The sequence below is a fragment of the Uloborus diversus genome, chromosome 4 (assembly GCF_026930045.1).
Source record: "Uloborus diversus isolate 005 chromosome 4, Udiv.v.3.1, whole genome shotgun sequence".
Taxonomy (NCBI): Eukaryota; Metazoa; Arthropoda; class Arachnida; order Araneae; family Uloboridae; genus Uloborus; species Uloborus diversus.
The window spans coordinates 15,947,512-15,972,648 of NC_072734.1; the positions used below are offsets into that span (position 1 = coordinate 15,947,512).

The 25,137-nt window shown below is 37.6% G+C and overlaps 1 protein-coding gene across 1 annotated transcript in view; it reads left to right on the forward strand.

Annotated features, from left to right (window-relative positions):
* LOC129221509 (protein still life, isoform SIF type 1-like) overlaps positions 1 to 25,137 on the forward strand; it is a 251,783-nt gene that overhangs the window by 12,260 nt on the left and 214,386 nt on the right. Inside the window, exon 3 of the mRNA XM_054856000.1 lies at positions 15,710 to 15,894. Within this exon, the coding sequence (XP_054711975.1) occupies positions 15,710 to 15,894 (185 nt within the window). The remainder of the gene's footprint in view (positions 1 to 15,709; positions 15,895 to 25,137) is intronic.

Sequence of the window (25,137 nt, forward strand, 5' to 3'; positions counted from 1 at the left end):
GAGCGAAAGAAAATTTTTGGAAGACTAAAAATTTCAGAATGTTCATTTCTTATGACCTACTTTGACATATAAAAAAATTAGGAAAATCAAAAATGGTCACTGCCAAAATTTCCGTTTTTTGTCTGAATTTCAAAATAATGGCTCTTAAAATTTCAACCATCAAAATATCATCAAACCGGAAATCGCTTCGTTCAAATGTAGAAGCAATTTTCACTCGTCATACCTTGACGGGCGACTTTCTAGTCAGGGCCTAATTACCGCACATTCCTACTACGCCTGGGCCTGGGACCCCCTCTTCCTAAGGGGCCCCAAATTACTTAAAGAATTATGCATAGCATTACAACTATAGAAAAAATACACACATTTTTAAAATAATAGCCTTCAGGGGGCCTCCAAATTATTGTGGGCCTTGGGCCTCACTTTTAGTTAGTCGGGCCTTGTTTCTAGTAGTTCTATATCACTGAGCAGTTTCAGTTGATCGGTATAAAAAATTATCTTTTTCGTTTTGCCCAAAAAGCGATATACTTCCAGTGTTTTTTTTTTTTGAGCAATCACGATTGCTTATTGTTCTCACTTGACTGTTTTTGACGTTCCTTTGATTTTTCCCACCGCCACCCTACGCACCATCACAGTCGACGGCTCCTCACGACGCTGCTCCTATAGCGAAAGCCGTCTCCAGGTTGCATCCATGTCCCACACACACGCGCATACATGCACAACTACACACACACACAAACGCATACACACACAAACACATGCATAACTACACACACACACAAACACATACACACACAAACACATGCACATGTACAAACACATACACACACGCATACATACAGACACCCACACATACACATACACACAACTACCCACACATTCATGCCTGCACACAGACACAAACACATATGCCTACACACACATACACATACCCCCCCCCACACACACATTCATACACACAACTACCCACACACTTATGCCAGGGCGGTCATTCCAAGCTCGTCAGCTTGCGAGATCGAGATTCTCGCTCACGTGATCGGTTGGGATGTAGAAATGTTGCAGAGTAGTATTCTAATCTACTTGAACTTAGCTTGCGGCTAGGTTCGAATAGATTAGAATACAACTTTGCGACATTTTTACGTCGCAACCGATCACGTGAGCGAAAATCTCGATCTCGCAAGCTGACGAGCTTGGAATGACCGCCCAGCACACAGACACAAGCACACATGTCTACACATACACATAACCCCTACACACAAACACATACCCCCACACACAAACACACACGCCTACATACACACACTCGTGATTGCGAAAAACATCATTTGAATTCAAGATGTCAAAATTCAAATTATTCTTTTTTTTTTTTTTGTAGCCAATGCGTATTTATATCTTCGTGGAACATTAAATTATTTAAACAGTTAGCAATAATAATTTTGACGAAACTCCATCGGTGAAAATTTTGAATTGATTATTCACGGCAGGAATCCAATGGACACTATTAATCATTTAGAAATTATGTTTGGCAGCTCAAGTTGTTGCAGCGCCATTAAAAAGTTTCGAATATGGACCCCACTCTAGAAAGAAAGGAAGAAGTCTATTTAAAAACAATATCATTCGCCATGTATTTCCGAGATGTTTTAACAAGCTCGTTTCCCTTTATCAGATCGAATAAGAAGTGCTCTATGGAAATAACTCCAGTTTCGAACGAGGCCATTTATTAAAAGCATCTTGCGCCATTTTCTTTTTTAACTTTTTCATTTTCGAAATTTAGCTTTGTGTCGGTGGTAGCATATGGTGTTCGCGAAAGTGTAACCTAAAAATGCATAAATAAAAAGTTCCATTCCTGGCCAATTTATCTTAAATATCCATCGGAAATAGTCTCATCTTCTAGCTTTTTGAACTCTATAATTAGCATCGATTTTTGAGGAGCGAAAGATGGGGAAACAAAAAAGAGAACTTTTTTTTCCCCTGGCTGGTTAATATGTAGTTTTTGTTTTGGTATCTCGCAACCTGCCCGCGATCTTTTTCTTTGTAATTCCTTCGCTTAATAGGAGAAAAAAAATTTGGGGGAAAGCTAACGGTAGCAGCGACATCTATGTGCAAACTTCGGACGTAAAGTTCTCTCTGTGTGCTTGCTTAATTTCCTGTCTTTTACCGGGTACAGTTAACTAATGGGCGGATTGGGTCCTTGCTTTTCCGGTACAAATTCCGAAAAAGAAAAAAAAGTATTTTGTTGCACATAATAGTGTAACAAACAAGTTATATGTATGGAATAAATTAGAAGATATCAGTAAAATGGAAAGTAAATAGACATATTACATTTCTGCATTTTTGGAGGGTACTTTATTCCCAACCCCAAATCCTCTACTTAGCTATGCTCATGTGTATGTATCTATGTAGCTAGCCCTCTTCTCTCTCCTCTCTCTATATATATATATCTCTGTCTATTTGGGGGCTTCTGGATGGCAGTTCGTGAAGGTCACTGTGACCCCACATAAAAAATTATGAATCGGCAACTTTTGCTGATGTTGCAGCAAATTTGAAGACAATAATTGATATCCTAACTGTGGAGGCGGTGAACAGAACGTACAGGGGCGGATTTACTGCCTATTTAAGGCGGTGGCGGTTGAAAACTGTTAAAGCCATTCCTCCCCCCAAAATTATCATGTAGGGGGGCATGGAGTCAATTGCCCCCCTCCCTTGTCTTTTAAATTCTATTCACCCCCTATCGCCCCTCACAAACTTATGGCCCCCTTTAAGTGACTAATATACCCTTTGGGGGTTATCACCCCCAGGGTCGGAAACCACTGTTCTAAGTCATACAAATGTATCATCATACCAGTATAGTGTAGTCCATGGAAGAAAAAGGTTGAAAGACTAATAGAAATATAAAAATTATTATAGTTCAAGAAAAAAAAGGGGGGGGGGGCTTAGGTTCAAATTTGAAAAATGGGTAACGCTGTTCATCCTCGACTACACTAACTGTCTAAACTTAATTTAAAGCAAATTTGTGGAATGTACTTGATTGAAATTAGTCGCGATTACTAGTAATTCCTTCAATTCTATATTATTGGTTTTAGAAAAAGGGAGGGGGCGGTCGCCCCCCCCCGGTCCCCCCCCCTAGTAAATCCGCCACTGGAACGTAGAGCGTGTTCTTCTGCAAATTAAATTTTTAAGCTTTTCTGATTTTAACTTCTGGTTTTCTTCTTCTTACTTCTTTAAACCTCGTCGCGTACTTAATTCGAGGAATTTTAATTTTGTTAATAAAAATAGTTATTGATATCATTTTGTTTCCTTAATTAAATTTTTTTTTCTTTTTTTTAATGACGCATAATGTTTTTTCTCATTTGATGTTATTTGTGTGTGCTCGTATTTTATTATTCGGTTAAGTTGGAATATGATTCGTTCAATTGAGAATTTACTCTCTCCGAAAATATTTAGTTCGGAGCACCTCTGTATCTATAGTGTGCATATTTGCATGACTCTGAAAACTACATATATTACTTATATATTAGGCATACGTAAGGTAGGTGGTTATTTATTTCATTACTATTAAGAGGTCATTTCACAGTTTTAGGCAACTGTGTGTGCATTAAAAAGAAGTTGACCGTATTGTACAGTTTGTGCTTCATACAGGAATTACAGAAATGAAGGATTGATGAAAAGGAGGAATTTCTGTAGTACTAAATCTTAAACGTGCATAAATTTGCTTCACTACATTAGGTGCTGGTTTTTAAATAAAAATAATATTCTTAGCTTTATTTCACTCTTCAGTGCCACCTCGTTTATCCGGACTGAGACCAAAAGCAATCAGGATAAAGGAAAATGCAATAAGCAAAACACATTTTTAAATAAACAGACTTATCTTTTACTAGAAAATCGCCCGTCAAGATATGACGGATGAAAATTGCTTCTGCATTTGAAAGAAGCAGTTGCCTGTTTGGGGATATTTTGAGTAGGTAGCGTTCATTGTTGACCATTTTTTTTTTTGTTTCTTCATTCCCCTGAAATGACACAGTCTTACCAGTAAAACAGTTAAGTTACCGGATCGAGTTCAGCCTTGTCACAATAGGGCTTTTCCCTGCATGTCAAACATTACCATAAAATATTATCAAATTATCATGCTATGGCGCGAGTTTCATAGTTGGTGACGTCAGGAGCGTTACTCGATCATTGAATGGGGTTGTTTCTTTCAGTCAAAGGTAGTACTTTTTATCACTAAAATTGATAGAATAAGCAAAAAAGAAAAAAAACATGGACCCAGAAAATACTATGATTTTCCCAACCGTTATTTTTTAATTAATTTTTTAAATTGTCCGATTTTTGAAACAAGGCGTGGTCTTGATGACGTCACAAATGCTGCACTTTGCCGCATCTTTCTACCGCGATTCCACGTTATGATAATCAAGCAGCGAATTAAATTTGCGCTCTACGCTTGCTAGCAACCCTATCGTTGCCAATACACGTGAGTAAAGATGCGAATTAAATATTTTGCTCTGTAGATGGCAACACAGAATGGCATTTCATCATTTCTGATGTCATCGGGCAGAAGCAAAAACATTGAAAGTGCGCTGATTTAAGTATTTTTTTTTTAAATATTAAACTTAAACAAATTATTTAAAAAATGGTCAGATCCCCTATGTTTTTAAGCATGCTCTTTCAGAAAAAAATACTTTTAAAATTTTGAAAACGACCCCATTGGCTATTATGTATGTAAGGATTACTTGAGAAAACGATGCTTTATACGAAAATTACATGGAATCATTTCTCGCAAACACTTGCCATCTATAGTCCAGCTGCGCATTGGTGTCGGACTGACCCTCCAAATACTCTTATTGCTTATAAGATGACTATAATTTATTGCACGACCTATGCAGGAGCTCTACATTTAATCAAAATAAAAAGAAAATATTTGGTGTATTTATACTTCCGTTCTTGCTACAACAATTTAAAATTATTATTTACTATTGGTACCCGCACGACTTTGCCCGTAATAGAAAAATTAAAAGGTCTTTCGGTTCGCCTGTATATTTACAAATAATGTGTGGTGAATTTTCTCGCCAGTTGGCTTGTACCCATGTTATGGTTTCACGTTATGATAATTTCGTATCTCGCCAATTGGCTTGGGCCATGTTACGGTTCCACGTTATGATAATTTTGTAATTTACTCGTTCATCTTATGATAGTTTTATTTTTGAAATTTTAAAAAGAACCACATCGAATTTTCGAAAAATCGCTTCGAGGTGCACATCTCCATGCTACAAACTAACTTTGTGCCAAATTTCATGAAAATCGGCCGAACGGTCTAGGCGCTATGCGCGTCACAGAGAGTTCCAGATATCCAGAGATCCTCCGGACAGACAGACTTTCAGCTATGAATAGAATTTTCTTTAAACTCTACAGATTTGATCAGGATAAACCGGAGATCCGGATGAATTAAGGCTAGTTATAATGTACTTACTTTTATAATCAGCAGTGCTTTAAGACATGCGATTTGCAACTGCTTTTTCAATGTTTTACAAATTACTCGTTAGCGAAATACCTTTTATATTGGTGCATTTAGGGCCGGGTAAACATAAAACATTCTCATACATATAATAGCCGATGATCGAGTAACGCGCGTGTATCAACAATGAACTCGCGCCACGGAATGATAATTTGATCATGTGTTTTGGTGATGTTCAAAATACAGAGAAAGGCTTTATTGTGGCAAGACTGAACTCGATCCGGTCACTTAACTGTTTTACTGGTAAGGCTGCGTCATTTCAGGGGAATGAAGAAACGGAAAAGCGGTCAACTATGAACGCTATCTACTGGAGTTTGGGGTTAATCCAATGGAGTTAGGGCTGAAATTTTAACTATCAAAATGTCACCAAACAGGCAATTTTTCTTCGTTAAAATGTAGAAAAAGAGAAGCAATTTTCAACCGTCATATCTTGACGGGCGACTTTCTAGTTTTTTTATAATTGATGGAGAGTTCGCATGACTCATTTTATCTACATGAAAATAATTAATGAATAGCACCCAACCCAACAAAGTTCAGTTGAAATATTTTCAGTTTTCCTTTCTGTCACAACAGAAAGCGGGACATTTCAGCTTTCAGTCAACTTTATGTCCGGACAACGGGACAGAAGACTCAGAAAGTAGACGCATTGTCCATTTGATTCATGTAGGGCAGCGGCTCCCAACCGGTGGTTTGCGAACCCCTGGGGATTCGCGAGAGGTGCTCAGGGGATTCACGAAAAAAATATTGCAACGGTGGAGTTTCAACATGCCTGTTTCTGATGAAGTTGCATGTTCAAGCGGTTTCAAGCAAATTTTGCTCCGTTTTTATTCATTTATCTCTCGCACATTCGATACTCTGGGCATGAAAAAATTTGCATACTTTCTGACATATTGAGCAATCACGATTGCTTATTGTTCTCACTTGACTGTTTTTGACGTTCCTTTGATTTTTCCCACCGCCACCCTCCGCACCATGACCATTGACGGGCTCCTCACGATGCTGCTCCTATAGCGAAAGCTGTCTCCAGGTTGCATCCATATCCTACACACGCACACACACACGCACACGCACACACACACACACAAACACATACACAAACACATACACACACGCATACATACAGACATCCACACATACACACACAAAAACATACGCACACACATACACACAACTACCCACACATTCATGCCTGCACACAGACACAAACACATACCCCCCCCCACACATACACATACCCCCCCTCACACACACATTCATATACACAACTACCCACACACTTATGCCAGCACACAGACACAAACACACATGCCTACACACACATACACATACCCCCTACACACAAACACATACCCCCACACACAAACACACACGCCTACATACACACACTCGTGATTGCGAAAAACATAATTTGAATTCAAGATGTCAAAATTCAAATTATTTTTTTTTTTTTTGCATTTAAATTAGTCTGTCATTTCAAAGTGCGGGTTTTAGCTCTTCTATTGAGAATGATAACCCTGAAAAAACTCTACCTATGAATACATTGTCTTCAGATGAAAGAATTTGAAAGCATTCGTTTCTTCAAAAGCTTTTGATAGGAACGATTGATTAAACTTGATGAAAACATTACATGGAGCATATACGAGATTATAAAATAACTAGGGGGCTATCGCCCCCTGCTCGCTATCGCTCGCCAACCCCCGGAACTGCTTACGCAGTTCCCTGTGGATCGCTTCGCGATCCATGCTCGCTTCGCTCGCTCGCTGTATGCCAATACATTAGCCTAGCTAAAATTTTCCGTAAAAATTAAAGTTGGTAATTGCATTTAGGTCACCATCCATTTAACCAATATGAAAATTACGTTCATAATGTTAATTTGTCTGCTTTGGCCAGATTTTCGACAGTTTAACTTTGCTGTATGTAAGATGACTGCCTTGGCAATGTGCACAACTTTACCATTATAGATACAAAACTGTCTGTCATTGCTTTGGAGAGATTGCACTTCTACCTGTTGGTCCGCGGAAGGTATTTTATTTCCCTTCTACCACCCATTGGAAAACCAATGAAGGCATTCCCCTATCCGCCACCTGGGGACGCGCCCTCTAGGGGTTACAGGCTCCCCCGAGGGATGTATTTGCATTATTTACACTCTTATATATATTTACATATTTACACTCTTATATATTCTAATCTGAGAAAACTTCCTCATATACACAATTAAAAATGTCCCGTTTGGGAGCCACAACTGACACTGCTTCAAAAGATCTTGTTCTTGATAATGCCACATAGAACTGGCCATGACTAAAAACAGGCTCAGAGAGCACCAAACATATTTTCTCAAACGTTTGTCCTTCTTGTTGTTATTCTGAATCCTTGCCACGTCACGAACAAAAAATGTTTTAACTAAAAACGCGAAAACTCGCCAAGGCTACTTTGCTTGCACAATACTAAAACTACTATAACCCTAAACAAATTTGGCGAAACCTTTCAGCTGAGAATAAAAGGAATAAAGTAAATTCTTTCTCGGTTATTCATTTTGAACTGAACTGTCGTACTGAAGCAGAGAATAGACGACGCTCAAAGCGCCTACGCGTTCAAAACAACATTGCCGATGAACATGATTGTGGAGCAATGTGTGAAGAATGCGAATTTTGTGGTGCTCTTTATTGGCAGAAAGAGCGTAATACTGCAAATAAATATACTAAATGTTGCCATGACGGAAAGGTGCGGTTACCGGCATTGTGTGACGCACCTGATCTGTTGAAGGAACTGCTGACTGAAAATTCCACAGCCGCTAAAAATTATCGGCAGCGAATCAGAGAATACAACTCTGGAAATGGCTCGTCTTAAATTGGATTCAAGAACGGTTTCCTGCCTTCTTTGAGCTTTTCTTTGCTGATTAAGGTTGAAATGGGCCACAGCCCGACTCAAACTCATCTCAAAAAAAAAAAAAAGTTCGTTGAGTATTCTGTGATTCAAGATTTCAAAACAACGTAGAAGTTTGTTTACATGATTTATCGGCGAAGTGTTGCCAACAGAGGTTTAGAAATTCACCCCTTCATTTGCCGGCACGTAAGAGAATTATATATATAGATTTGATGTTTAGTTTCTGTACCATTTGAGTCCGAAGAAGCATGGACGCCCATATGCAAAATTATAAGGGGGGGGGGGGGCGCTCAGATATTTTAACCATGGTTTAGTATGATATTTTCCCCATCAAAACCAATTTCAGAATAGATTAAAATTGGACATTTTTAATTACTTATTCAATAATGTCTGGAGAAGAAATATTTTTACAGTTTTGCAAAGAAAAAAATACTAAAAACAAGAAAGTTCTAATTTCTAAGGGGGGGGGGGCTCGAGCCCCCCTTGCCCCCTATATGGGCTCCCTTGCGAAGAAGAGCTATCGCTCTTCTCTTGTGCTGAGTCAAAAATGCGAAGAAGTGAGATAATGCTGTTGTTTGTTGCTATAATTTTCACGCTACATAGACTATAATTTACTTCGAGTTTTGTTGTCGAAAAAGAGAAAGAATGGCTAACAACCCAAAAATACCACAGGAACTATGAAAATTTAATTACTATATAAAATTTTCGTGGGTGAAAATTTGGGAGTGTAAGGTTTAAGCAATAAAAATCAACGGAATTTAACCATGCAACTTAATTTGCGCTACATGTAAATAAGGAGTTTATGAAATGAGTGTAAAAAATTTCTCTTGTAGTAAGTGAGCTTAAAAATTTTTGTTTTGTAGTTAAAAGTTACCTTTTGTGTAAAAATAAGAATAAATGCATATATTGAAAATAGCAGCTTCAATTATTTTTCAATATTCGCCTTTTACTCTGCACTTATAGCATAATTACAAGAAAATTCTTCAGCAATCAAACGATTAATGTACGCAGTATATCTTTATCGTATTCGTTTTCAAGAAGACTTAAACCTAGAGATCTTTCTCATTTTACTGTAAGAAAAAAAGTTTATTAGTTAATCTCTCAGACAGTTCCCTGAAAGGTATTTTAAAAATCATTCTTTAATTGACTTCTGATTTAGTGATAATAGAGATTAATGTACCCTTGTGTCAGAAATTTTTTTGCTCAACTTTGAGCCTCTTTGCTCCACAATTATCCCTTTTTCAAAGTTGATTGAAGCTCAACACAGAATAATCACTGTACTAAATGTGTTAACTAGTGTCTATCAAACTAAAAAATCTCCCAAATTTAATTCTGTGTGTGTGTGTGTGTGTGTGCGTGCGCGCGCTGTTTTTTTTTTATTTTTTAATCTAGTACCGAAGGGGTTCTCAATCTTCATTCGGAGTTTGGAAGGGGTTCGCAAGGGGGAAAAGGTTGGGAACCGCTGATGTAGGACAAAGTGTGAACATAAATCAGTATCCCTAAAGATTGACATATATTTCTGAATTTGATATTAAACTTTTCAAAGTCTATTTTGGCTCGAAAATTTGAGCAAGGAATGCCAAAACATTTGCCCTGAAAACATGTTGCGCCATTGTGCGCCATTGCATGTTGCGCCATTGTGAGCAATTTTGCACCATTGTGAGCAAAAAGCACACTATATATACCCTTAGAACGTAGCTTGCTACCTTATTATTTTATTGCTTTATTTATTTATTTTTACTTCCTTTTACAAAAAAGGAAGTATTGTATTCGAGAAAAAGATTTCACTCAAAAATCGGACTTAATTTCCATTTTGCCCACCCCTGAATGAATGTTGACTTTTTTTTTTCAACCCGACCACACGTGGATAAGTGCCTAAGAACGTATAGACTCCCGAAATATCCATTTTGACAATCCTCGAGTTAATTGCAACGAGTTTTCTCGTGACGTCCGTATGTACGTATGTATGTAAGTGCGTATGTGTGTATGTATGTCGCACAACTCAAGAACGGTATGTCCTAGAAAGTTGAAATTTGTACGTAGACTCCTAGCGGGGTCTAGTTGTGCACCTCCCCTTTTGGTTGCAATCGGGTGTTTCTAAAGGGGACTTTTGCCCCTTTTTAGGGGGGAAATCATTGTTAATTTCGATGCAAACTCAAGTGCTCAAACTCAAGTGGTGTTATAATTTGGAGGACACTTGGCGATATTTCGCCAGTCTTTTGGTCGCCAAGCTTTTTCGCCAACTTAGCTACAGATTTGGCGATTAAAAAATAATAATAATAATTATTATTTTTTTTCAAATCTGGTTTCAATTTGGCCACTGTTGATGATATTTAGAGAGTTAACCTATTGAATCACATTAAAATTGCCAATAATGGGGAAATAACATTACGTTGGTGTAAAAGGAAGTCATGTGATGCACACATCAGCTCGTTTGTTTCAATATTTAAGGAAGTTGTATTACTAATAGTACAGGGTGTCTGAATGAATATGCGTTTACGCCCTATTACTTCACAGATTCAATAATCTTTCATGACATCGTAATAAGAGAAGGGGAAAAAAAAAAAAAAGGTGTAATAATGGATAATCGCTGTGTCGTCACAGGAAGAAAGCTAGAATTCAATGTGTGCACAATTTGTGGACATGGGGGGGGGGGGGGGGTGAACTTGAGTTCGTTTGAATTTTAACATCTTGAATTCGAAATGTGGTTGCGATAAAAACTCATTGTTAGAAACAAGAAACTCAACGAGTAGGGTCCTATCGCAATTTGACACTTCGAAAAACATAATTTGAATTCAAGGTCTTAAAATTCAAACTTTTTTTTTTCTTACTATGACTTTACTTCGTCTCAGGAGTTACTTATAAAAAACACTTGTTCCTCCCCCCCCCCCCCCCCTCTTTTCCTTTTTTTTTCACTATGTCATAAAAATTTTGAACTTGCGAAATATTATGGCACAAACCGCACATTCATACGAAAAATTGTTGCTTTTCTATGAATTTTGAAAATATGTCATGGACTTTTTTGTGATACCCTGCACATATATTACGTTAAATACTTACAGTAAGAATCTTTCCATATTGGTCACAAAAAATTGTTTTTTTTTTTTTTTTTAATTTTCAGCTTCCCAAATATTTTTGATCAGTGTAGTTTGTGATTTGTTGCTAATTTGTATGTCGTATTTATGCATTTGAAATGAGGGCGCCTAATTTAGCATAAATTATCTGATTTAGTATTTTGAGTGGGTACACCGGTTGGTCGAAGGCAGAGAAATTGGATTCGCATCTCTTACGGAGAAACAACGCTTGACATCCCCGTAAAAAAGAAAACGAATTTACATGAGTCTGCTTGCCCCTGAAAGTTAAGGGAAAGTTAACAAAAATTTATGGGTTACGATACATTTAAAATTTGGATTTTAAAAGTTTTTTTTGAGCAATCACGATTGCTTATTGCTTTTATGCTGCTTCTCTAGCGAAAACCGTCTCCAGGTTGCGTCCATATCCAACATACACACGCATACATACACACCTGCACACACACATTCATGCCTGTACACAGACACAAACACACACGCAAACACACACTCATTACCTTGGTGTGATCATCGATAGGAAACTTCGTTGGAAAGCACATACAACTGACTTGTTTAAAAAAGTTAGTGTTGTTATGAATTCGCTATCAAAAATGGCTAGAGTAACCTGGGGTATTGATTCAAAGGCTCTGAAAATCATTTACGAAGGAGCAATAATACCTTTGATGACCTACGCATCGCCGGTTGGGTCGATGCCTTGTCCTTCGATTACAACAAACGAAGATTAAAGACGGCACAAAGATTAATTGCCTTGAGAATAATCAAGGGCTTTCGTACAATTTCTTATGAAGCTTCTTGCGTTATCGCGGACATTATACCAATTTGTTTGAAGATTCAGGAGAACACTGAAATTTACTTTAGCACTAGCTGTACCCGACGCGCGTTGCTACGCCAACAAAAAAAAAACATCATCATGCTGATTTTCATGACAATCGGATGAACGGGGCAGAAGTTGCTACTCTGCAGTGCCACCTGGTGGCGAGTGGCTTCAGTGAGCATATTATGCACCTTCTCCGTGGAAAAATACATATATATAGCAATTTTCATAATAATCGGTCCAGGTATCAAGTGAAGCCGTGACTATTCGCACCTCCAACGAACTATAGGGGGCACTGAAGTCACTGTCTAATGGCGGACTTAAAAACTAAAACAAACGCACATGGTAACGAAGAAAATGCTAAAAGTGTTGTGATTTTTGTTCGTACGTATGATTTTTTTGCTTTATTCTTTTTAAATTAATTTTCAAAGTCTTGTGGATATTCTGGCCCACGTAGAAAGAAATGAGAATTCAAGAAGCATTACTAAACGTCAAAGATTAATGCAAACTACGTAGTTCATAGTTCTAAGCAGCTATTTCCACGATGGTGAATTCGATATTTCTTAATTCTTGATAAAACTAAATAATAATTGTGACCTGACAAGAATAACAATTAATGCTAGAAAATTCAATATGACATTACAAATTGTTATCGAAAGAAGATGATACTTTTTGCCTTGCTTGGCTAGCGCTTATTGTTTTCCATTTGTAGCTGAGTTATTTCTCTCGAATTCCCGAATCGGTTAATTTAAAAATTTTCTGTTTCCATTTTTCTAATTTCTGAGTTACGATTTAATTGTGTCATGTTATGCAAATCGTCAACAAAATTCTCACGGATATATGGTGGTAGTTTTCTTTTCAGTTGTCTTTTCACTTATCGAATTCTGTAATCTTACTACCATTTTATTCCATTCATGATAAAAATTAAAAATGGTTTAACTAAAAACGCGAAATCTCGCCAAGGCTACTTTGCTCGCACTATACTAAAACTATAACCCTAAACAATTTTGGCGAAACATTTCAGCTGAAAAATAAAAAGAATAAAGTAAATTCTTTCTCGGTTATTCTTTTGTTCTACGATAATATATTCAAGAAAATATTTTGCATACTGTCCATTCCAACTAAATGCTGCTGTAAAATATGGTAAGTTTAATTAATTTAAGATAAAAAAAAACCCCATATTCTTACAAATTCATACAAAACAATAAAATTTTTTGATCTTGTATAACGTTATCCAAGTTTGTTAATCCAGAATTTTCGCTTTCACCAATTATTAAGGAAATAATGAAAACTAGCATTATTTTGAGAAGCTCGAGAATACTATTAAGGGACGAATTAATTTCTGTAGCTGAAAGTAAACTAAGACACATCGATTGCGTTAATAAATACTCAGAACAAACTGCCTGTGTTTACGTCAACAGACACACGTGGAACGCAACGTGGCAATGTTTTAGTTTCATTTGCAGTTTTGTAAATCACCGCGAGGTAGCGTATTCGAGCGCTGGAGTTCCGAATACTCAAATTTTGTACTCACGCAGTTTGCAAGATCAATCAATCGCTAAAAATATCAAATAGAAAAAGTTTTAAATCCCCCCGTTGCATGAAAAGCCATAAAACAATAAAGAAAGAATTTATTTGTTCAAACTAAATGGCAACAGCTAACTTCTTATCAATGAGATCTTTCACGCGAATTCATTTCTGCAGCCGATAATTTTATTCGTATTTATCCAATGGATTGTGACTTAAATTGGAATAAAAAAGGAACAGTCGATCGGATTTTTTTCGAACTGGTCTATAAATATTCCCAGTACCAAAAATAACAAACGTGAAAGTTTCAGCCAAATCTGCCGGGTAGTTTTTGAGTTCATGGATGACATACAGACAAACATTCATTTATATATATATAGATTAAACTGAATCCTCAGAATGCAATTGAACCGGAACTCACCCCTGATCACTAGATTCACCCTGCTAAATTTATTACTCTCAACCAAGTTGTTAATAGGGAGCATTGCATTAATATTTTTACTGATGGTAGCAAAATAAATAACAGCACAGGTTGTGCTTTTGTGATCTACCATTGTAATACCGAAATTAAAAACAAGTAATTTAAATTACATTCTAATTGTTCTAATAATCAAGCTGAAGCTTTTGCTATCCTACAGGCTTTAAATTGGATTTCTTCTTCTGATAATTCTTTATATAGGAACTTTAATATTTATACTGATAGTCAAATTCTAATATTTAACTTTCATATTAAAAAATGCCATTCGGAGATAATTGAAAAAATTCGTCATGTTCTTTTAAGTTTACAAGAGAAAAATTTTACTATAGACATTCAGTGGATCAGGGGTCATGCAGGAAATCGTGGGAATGAAAAAGCAGACGAGCTTGCCAAGTTAGCGGCTCAATCAGAACTTCCAATTAGTTATAAAAAGGCTCCAAAGAGTTTCGTTTCAAGACAGATACGCGAAAAAATTGTCGACTTGTGGCAAAAAGACTGGCTTTTTACTCAAAATGGGAAAATAACTAAAAGATTTTTTCCATCTGTTCATGAGAGATTAGACTAAAATCTAAATCCCTCATTTATACTCACCCAAATTTTATCTGGACACTGCAGAACAAGAGAATATTTATTTAGATTCAATCACGCGACCTCCCCTCTGTGCCCTTGCGACCTGAATGAACTTCAGACTGTTGATCATGTTTTATTCTTTTGTCCTCAGTATGACTTTCTTCGATATGAACTTTATAAACAAGTTATAACAAGTGGACTAACGTGGCCTCCAAAACTGAAAAATTTGCTTGCACCTGAGTACATTGTGCAGTTCCTTGAATTTATTCACAGTAGTCCTTTTCTTTGTCTATGAATTTGCAATCTGTTTTTTTTTCATCTTTGTCTGTCGCTGTAAGGACACCTGATTTACGTTTTGATGACGTCTTTAGCTGAATGTAATTGATTGTGGATGCATGTGGTATGACTTGCGTCATGGAGCATGCTGTAAATAATTAATTTAAAACACACACACACACACACACACTCATGCCTGCACACAGACACAAACACGCACACACACATACACACACTTACATACACACACACTCATGCCTGCATACAGCCACAAACACACACACATACATACACATAACTATACACACACACACACACTCATGCCTCGACACAAACACACACGCCTACATACACACAAACACTCGTGATTAAGAAAAACATAATTTGAATTCAAAATCTCATTATTCAAATTAATTATTATTATTTTATTTATTAACTTTTTAGTTCATTTTGCTACAAAAGCGTGTTTTTTTTAGTTTTTTAAACTATTATTTTTATTTTTTAATAACTGTTGAGCAACATTTGCTTTTTGAAAACAGACGATATTTTTCTCACCGTTGCAGGCTCTGGGCGGAGGTTTTCCACGTGAGTTCGGCGTCGGGAGTATCGGCACGATGGCAGCAGGTGTCCGAAGATCTGGTGCCGGTCAACATCACCTGTGTCCAGGACACTCCCGACTGCATATTCCACATCACCGCCTACAACTCGCAGGTCGAAAAGATCTTGGACGTCAGACTACGACAGCCAGGTAGGTGTTCTGTCTGTTTTCTTTTGCCCTCTTGTCAGTAATTTCCAGGAAAAGGACCGAAGTCCTGGAATTTCGTAGCCTTCGATTCCGATTCCTTTGCTCCAAATCACGACGTCTCCGACTCGTTAGCCCTGGAAGAGTTTTGGACAAAACGACCGACTCAGGGTCGTAGCTAGTCATTGTTATAAGGTAGAGCACTTGAATTGCATGACACCTGCCTTTCGGGGCATTTTTGAAATCGCAGTTCTAAAAAAGCGATTATAGGGCGTATTTGATGACGTGAGGAAGAGAATGAGATTCGGAACATTCCCCTGAAATTTTCCTGAATTGAAGATCTGAAAATACAATTTCAGTCCACTTTGAGCGATGTTAAAGAGAGAGAGAATTGAAGTTTGGAGGCTTTTCCAGGCATGGCCGATTTTAGCTCTATGCCGCCCCTAGGCAGCTTTGAAATCTGCCGCCCCCTCCCTTCCCCCAAAAAAGCAAAAACCCAAAAACAGGCAAAAAAGTGTTCCCGAAATTTAAACTGTCAAGCTTATGAAGAAATGATGAAGTTTCACAATCAGGGGCACCCCGATGGGAGGTCACAGCAATTTCCCAAAAAACTCCTTATTCGGCAAATTTTGCTGACGATTCAGAAAATTTAAAGATTACATTGCAACATATTCTTTTTCCTTTTTTTAAATTCTAAAAATTGTTTTTTAATGATACCTAACATTCCTTCTCATTAGATGTTATGTACGTATGTATGCCTTAGGTTGTACCACAAGAGGGGTCTTCGAAGCAGGCCTTGCGTACTTGGTCAAACCCGTTTTCAGGCACCCCCTGTAGTCAATCCTTGCAATTTTAGCCATTTTCTAACACAGTTTTAACCATTTGGAGGGTTCTAAAAATCAGGCACCAGGGCACGGCCTAGTTGGCCTATTCAATGTTTAGGCTGTGCTCTGTATGGCTTGTCGACAATGGTCTGCGGACGTGGTGCATTGCGCCAGAAAAGGTACACTGCATCGTGCGCCTGCCCAGCTTGGAGTTTACCCCTTAATGTTTGATCCTGACACACTGTGAAATATGCCATGGACCGTATCTCGTTGGTGCTGCCACATAAAGTACTACATGGCTGTCTAGGTGAACAATGAACAATATGATTCGCTATCTACCAATCACAAAGACAATCGACTGAAAAATGTCACAACCATAAGCTGCTAGTGCACTTAAAAGGGAGGGGGGGAGTCAAAAGAAGTGGAAGTATGGGGGGTGAGGGGGTGCCCCTGAAGCTGATTTCTTTTTTTTTTATAAAACAGATCTATATTATTCCATTTCAGATTGGCCGCTACAAAATGTGAAATGTGACTTCAAAAATCAGGACAGAGGACCATCATAACTAACCCCATAGATCATACCTCCCCCCCCCTCCGCCCGCCAATTCAAAGTTCCATTCTTATAAAATAACATGAAAAAAGTCCATTGTTTTGTAATTTTAGTTTTTATTTTCGGTGAAAAATGGAATCAGATTTCGCTAGGCTGAAGAAAAAAAAAAATAGCTTCAAAATATGCCGATAGATGGCACTGCCAGAGTAATTTAAGGGGAAAAGCTTACAACTGAAAGGTTTCATTAAACACAGAAATGTTGTTAGTTGAAAGGAAACAGTAGATTCTAATTATTTACGAAAAATTTATAATTCAATATACAAAATTACGTGCTACAGATGTCTCTGGAGAAAAAGAGGAGCTTAATGAAAGAAACACTTATCAAATGAGTAATGCATAAGTTGATCAATACATCCTCCACCTTTTTGCATTAGTTAGAAACATATAAAAGAATAAGAACGGAGGGTGTCTGCGCGGGTGGTATGTCTTCTGGGTTTATTTCATGTGTTAAGAATTAATGCTCCATAACAACCCAGCGGAGTTCCATCCCACCTTGGAGTAATTTTGGGGTATAGGAGTAGAAGAGTCGGAGTTTGTCATTTTCCCTCTGAGTCTGCAACTCTGCCATTGCTTTAGAAGTCGGAGACAGGCAGATTTTGGAGTGAAAGAATCGGAGTTGAATACTCTAAAATTCCTGAAGTTGAATCATATGCAGCAACAATCGATTCGCTCGAATAAGGAAGCAACTGCCACTTGCTATACCATAAGGAGTAATTTTGCTGTTATATCTCTGTAAGGAGAAATTAAGCACTAATTATAATTATGAAAATCCCGCTCCCACTCGAAAAAAGAATTCGTTTGAATTTAATGCATTACGAAATTAAGAAAAGAAACTTGAAGAATTGCGGAAGCCTGGGGTTCGAACTGTAAGTGATAATGGGGCTACTGGGCATAGCAAAAGGGCCTTTGTAACGTTTGAAAATTAGGTTTCAAATTCGTTGTCCCAAAACACGTCAAGTTTGCTCTCAGTGTTAAATTAGAAACTCCTTTATCTCCAATTCTAAGTAATCGAGATAATTGGATCAAACATTATCTTATACAGAAAAAAAGCTCGATATAATTACAAAAAAAGTTATATAGTACTTGATTTTCATTGCCCCCTAGGCAATTTATATGAAATTTTAGCTTAAAATATTAATTACAAAGAAGCTGATCTGAAGTTAAAAAAAATAACAAATAATAATAATAATAATAATACGTTCCGAGGTGCACACCTCTCGGGTCCGAACTAATTTTGCACAAACTTTCAAGGGTGTAGGTGCTGTGGGGTCACCTACACTGTTAAAAATTCAGGAAGATTTTCTGGTAATTGTTACTGCAAACTGGCGGACTTAACGCATCGCTGATTTCTACGGTAATTTATACCGGAAAAATAAGCGATCCCGGCGCCAATTGTCTGCTGTGGTCTACCGAGGAAACCGTAAAATTTTACAGTAACATTTGATTTTTACGGTAATAGTTACTGGCAACATGGATGCCAGTAACAATTACCGTAAATTTTCCGGAACATTTTTAACAGTGTAGGCATTGCAGAAAAATGCACACAATCACAAACAAGATTTCATCATAACTTTTTTTAAATTTTGAGCGTTGCATACGAATGTACCAAAATATCCATTTCAATTATACTATACACGTTACAGATGGGATTTTTTTTTTCTTTAATTCCCTTTCGAGGTTTTTTTTTTTTTCGCCATGGTTTGGCAGAATGAAGATCCAGGGCTAATCTATCGTAAAATCGAAAAGCAGAGAAAAAGAAAAGGACATCGCTCTAAGGAAGTGTTTGAATGAGAAGATCTGCATCCATAAACGAGATCAATCGGTTTTAATCAATGAGTCGTAATCCTCTTTAACAGCCCTCCCTCATGCTAATTACCTGTGCCGCATCTCCGCTGCGAAATTTCGTCTCCTTTGCCTAGTTTCTAAATTTAGCCCTGGAATCAATTGCGGAATCACGCAGTCAGAGGGCGGGGAGAAGGGGGGGGGGATTTTAAACTTTCCTGTTTTTCAGCACATTTCTTGGATTTCAGAACTGATGCAGATATCGTATATGTACAGTCATACTCATTTATAAAAAGCCTTGAGTTAACGAACACCTGGATTTAGCGAGGAAATCCAAAATATTTGGTTCGTACAATGTTAAGTCTGTGTGCGCATGACGCCCTTTTCACGAGCAAACCCCGCTTAAAGCAAGCAATATTTTTGTGATTCATAAAATTTTTGTTGATATGACTTTCAGCTCAGCTTATCTTTTCTCAGAAAAATTCCTTTGACACTCTGAAGTCAACCAAAAGTTAGTGACGCGTCATAAATCCTGAGAAAAAGTAATGAGGTTCTTTTTACTTAATTTTACGAAAAAAGGAAGTATTGTATTCGCAAAAAAATTTTCACCCAAAAATCGGCCCTAATTTCCATTTTGCTCACCCCCGAATGAATGTTGAGTTTTTTTTTCAACCCGACCACACGTGGATATGTGCCTAGGAACGTGCAGACACCCGAAATATCCATTTTGACGATCCCCGAGTTAATTACAACGAGTTTTCTCGTGACGTCTGTATGCACGTATGTATGTGCGTATGTGTGTATGTGTGTATGTATGTCGCATAACTCAAGAACGGAATATCCTAGAAAGTTTAAATTTGGTACGTAGACTCCTAGTGGAGTGTTTAGTTGTGCACCTTCCTTTTTGATTGCATTCGTCCAAAGGGGGTCTTTTGCCCCTTTTTGGGGAAAAATCATTGTTAATTTCGATATAAACTCAAGTGGTGTTATAATTTGGCGGGCACTTGGCGATATATCGCCAGTCTTTTGGTCGCCAAGTTTTGTCGCCAACTTGGTGGCAAATTTGGTGATTCTTTTTTAAAATCTGGTTTCAATTTGGCCACTGTTGGTGATATTTAGAAAGAAAACTATTGAATCACATTAAAACTGCCAATAATGAGAAAATGACATTAAATTGGAGTAAAAGGAAGTCATGTGATGCCATCAGCTCGTTTATTTTAACTTGTGAAGTAGAGAAGTAGTTAAAAATTACACATTTGTTGACGCCAATATGTTATCACTTCCGATGTATACTTCCGAGGATATTGTAGCTGAAATTCTAGAAAATGCAGATGAAAAAAAAAAACGAATAGAGCGACAACAATAATGACAAATATGAAGAAATAGTCAATGGTTTTCGATGTGCAAAAAAACTTTAATCTTTCTTTGAAGTCAGAGATGTCAAGAGAGATGTCAGTCAGAGATGCAAATGTCGATTTTTTTCAAGTGCTCAAAAAAGGTACAATCAGATATTTAGACGGTTCAAAGCAAAATAAAAAAAATAAAAATAAATAAATAAATAAATAAATAAATAAATAATGATAAGCAAGTGTTCATGAATTTTGGTAAATGTTTGACAATTTTTTTTTTATTTATTTTTTATTTTTATTTTTTAAAATTTATTTATTATTATTATCATTATTTTACGAGCACTCGGTTATAACAAGTAAATATCGCGGTCACTTCCTGCTTGAGACGCATGGATATAGATTTTTTAATTTTGCAGGTAGGTATTATTCATTCTAAACCCGACGCAAATGGAAGGGATTATAAATTTGACCAGAAATGGGCAATGTTGTTCTTTTTAATGATCCGCTTAACAGAGGATCGTTCATTTCTTTAATCCGTACATTGAACTCGTTCATTCGGGTAACTCTTTTCATTCAGAAAAAAGTGCAGAGGTGATGTTTCATTGGTTTAACTGTAATCTTTTAAAGAAAAGCGACTAAAACTAGCAAACACTTAGAAAATATACCAGCAAAAATTTAATCAAGAACATTTTATTTAAGTTTAGAAGTACAAAGCAATAATAGTTCATTTTGTAAGCCATTTCGGTAATTGAGTACGAGACATGTTATTCCAAAAGTCGCAGGTTCGATTCCGTCACGGTGCAAAATTAAATAGTTAAATTTCATTCAATCAAAAAAATGTAAATAAAGTTAACCTGACGTCAAAAAATTGCAAAATTGATCTTAAAAATGAATTAAAGTAACTAAATAAATCTTACTACTATTATATATGCGAAAGTTTGTCTGTATGGATGTATGTATGGATGTATGGATGTATGTATGGATGTTTGTTACTCTTTCACGCAAAAACTACTGAATGGATTTTGATGAAACTTTACAATAATATAGCTTATGCATCAGAATAACACATAGGGTAGTTTTCGTCCCATTATGGGGGGCAAAACCCCCTTAGGGGGGCAATAAAACACAATTTTCGTATAAATTCTCTAATATGGGGATGAAAAAATACTTGCACATATTAATATTATATGTCCATCGAAAGCTCTGATTTTTCTGCTGAAGATGGCACCTGTTCGAAATTTCTAAGTAGAATAAAAAACGAGTTATGAGCTTTTTAGTTCCATGTTCGAAGGCTTTCCTTAACTCAATACAGTATTTAGTGTATCATCTCAACTCCCTGTCGATAGCGGCTATTGTATTGTTGACTATCTTAGCTTTTCGTGACTGTTCAAGGCTTTTCTCAAGTCAAATCTTGAACTAAGATTTTTGCACAAGATTGGCAAATAGCACAAGGATTTGACTGATTTTTTTTCCATTTTAATGCAACTTTGAGGCAATTAATGTTTTTTTTTTATTTATTTATTTGTTTTGACTGGGTATTTAATCAATCAGCTGGAATCTAGCCAAACGTTTTTTGTGGAATCATTTCAATAGCTAAGGCATTTGGCATTTTTTTCAACTGTCGCTGATTTTGAAGCTAAAGATTACGCAATACTGTGTTTCTCGGTTTTCACCATGTAACCAAATGTCGCCATTCCTTTAATATTTCTTTTTTTAAATTTGTTAACACGTAAAATAATTCGCCAACTAATTCGCAAATTCATAATCAGCGCAAAAACTTCCATTACTTTGTCTTTGCACACAATTTCAAACAATTGCCAAATTTTTACTGTTTATTGGAAACATTTCGGGTAGCATCATTGTTGACCCTATTTTGGGACGATTTCTACGAAAATGTTCTTAAAATTAGAATAGAAAAAAGAACAAAATCGAATTTTCGAAAAATCGCTTCAAAGTTCACACCCCCATGCTAAAAACTAACTTTTTGCCGAATTTCATGAAAATTGAGCTAACGGTCTAGGCGCTATGCGCGTCACAAACATCCCGACAGATATCCGGACAGATATCTGAACAGAGATCCAGACATTCAGCATTATTATTAGCAAAGAAAAGATGATAAAAAACCAGTTATAAGCTTTTTTAGTTCCGTGTTCGAAGGCTTTCATCAATCCAATTCAGTGTTTAGTGTATCATCTCAACTCCCATTCTATAGCTTATTGCGTATACCATTTTTGTTTTTGTCTGATTGTTCAAGGCTTTTCTCAAGTCAAATTATAAACGAACGTTTTACCACGAGATGGCCAAATTATAATTGGATTGGCAAACTCCAAATTTAAAATTGATTTTTAATAGCCAGATACAACGTAACACTTCTCAGGAGAATAAGACCGTTTTATTTTTGTCCTATTAGTATGCGGCTGTAATTTTAATTAAATAGGCAGGTATTGCAGTTTTTAATTATAAAAGCGCTGAGAATTATGCCGCGAAAGCGTAACTCTAATCTTTCGCAAAGCTCTAATAAAGCTCGGGCTATGAAAGTAGCTAGGATTATCGAGACGAATCCAGAAGCCGAGCTACGAAGACTTGAACAAGCGGAGCGTCAAGAAGCTCACAGAGCTGCTGAGACACTGAAAGAGTCTCAAGCTCGGTGTAGACAGCATGCTGTATATTTGGCTTCTCAACGGGCTTCTGAGACACCAGAGCAGTCCCAAGATCGGCGTCGACAGAATGCTGAATATCTGGCATACCAACGGGCTGCTGAAACACCAGAGCAGTCCCAAGATCGGCGTCGACAGCATGCTGAGCATCTGGCATCCCTACGGGCTTCTGAGACACCGGAGCAGTCCCAAGATCGGCGTCGACAGCATGCTGAATATCTGGCATCCCAACGGGCTGCTGAAACACCAGAGCAGTCCCAAGATCGGCGTCGACAGCGTGCTGAGCATCTGGCATTCCTACGGGCTTCTGAGACACCAGAGCAGTCCCAAGATCGGCGTCGACAGCATGCTGAATATCTGGCATCCCAACGGGCTGCTGAAACACCAGAGCAGTCCCAAGATCGGCGTCGACAGCGTGCTGAACATCTGGCATCCCTACGTGCTTCTGAGACACCAGAGCAGTCCCAAGATCGGCGTCGACAGCATGCTGAATATCTGGCATCCCAACGGGCTGATGAGACACCAGAGCAGTCCCAAGATCGGCGTCGACAGCGTGCTGAACATCTGGCATCCTTACGGGCTTCTGAGACACCCGAACAATCGCAAGCTCGGCGTCTTCAGCAGGCGATTTACAGGACGTCTCAAAGAGCTACAGAAACCGTTGAAGCAGCTGAATCTCGCAGACGCGCTGTTGCCGAAAGGGCACTACAGCGACGTCTAATATTCACGAGAAACACGTGGGGCGCATTCGATAAAGCTGCATTTGAGTACGACGAGACTCTTGATTACGAAAACCACAAGTTTATAAAAATAGAAGCGATGAATAAAGAATGCAGATTTTGCGGTGCTCTTAAATGGAGTGAGGAAGCTATAGGTATGTGTTGTTCGGGAGGAAAAGTAGCCCTTCCTTCAATAGACGAACCAGTTGAACCTCTTAAAGAACTTTTCTCTAATGAAACAGATGAGTCTCGACGTTTTCTAAAAAACATTAGGAGATACAATGCATGTTTCCATATGACATCTTTTGGGGCTGATAACATTGTTTCGATGCCAGGATTTTGCCCGACTTTCACAATCCAAGGCCAAGTTTACCACACAATTGGCTCTTTGCTTCCTGCTACCAATACGCAACCAAAATTTTTGCAAGTTTATTTCATGGGCGATGAGGAAGCACAAGTTAATAGGCGTTCTGAGTACTTACAAGGTGTGGAAAGAAACACGGTTCAAAAAATACAACAAGTTCTACATGATCACAACATTTTAGTGCATGAATTTCAAATGGCTAAAGATAGAGTGACTAGCGGTAATTACAAGGTTGTGATACACCCAGATCGTGTACCACGTGGTGAACACGAAAGACGGTTCAATGCCCCGACCACAAATGAAATAGCTGCCGTAGTAGTTAGTAGTGAACAAACTGCGTCTCGGGACATCGTCATTCAAGCTCATGATGGCGGGCTAACTAGAGTTCCAGACACTCATAGATTTTATGATGCTCTGGAGTACCCGATAATTTTTTGGAGAGGACAAGAGGGATACAGTTTTGATATTCCTCAGACAAACCCTGTTACTAAACAACCCATATCAAACAAAAAAGTGTCCTGCAAAGACTTTTATGCGTATCATATGATGATACGCCGCAATAATTTTAATTTATTGCTTCGATGTAGACTTCTCCTTCATCAGTTTTTGGTGGACATGTACGTAAAAATGGAGAGCGAGCGCTTAAGGTTTATTGCCTTGAACCAAACGAAACTGCGAGCAGAAAATTATATACATTTACAAGACGCGATAAGGAATGATGCGAATTTAGATCCAAATAACTTGGGTCAAATAGTAATTCTCCCGTCATCATTTGTAAATAGCCCGAGATATCTTCATGAATACACGCAGGATGCGTTCACATTGGTGCGTAACTACGGGAGGCCTGATCTGTTTATTACAATGACATGTAATCCTGCCTGGCCAGAAATCACTAGAGAGCTCATTTCAGGTCAAAATTCATCGGACAGACATGACTTAACAGC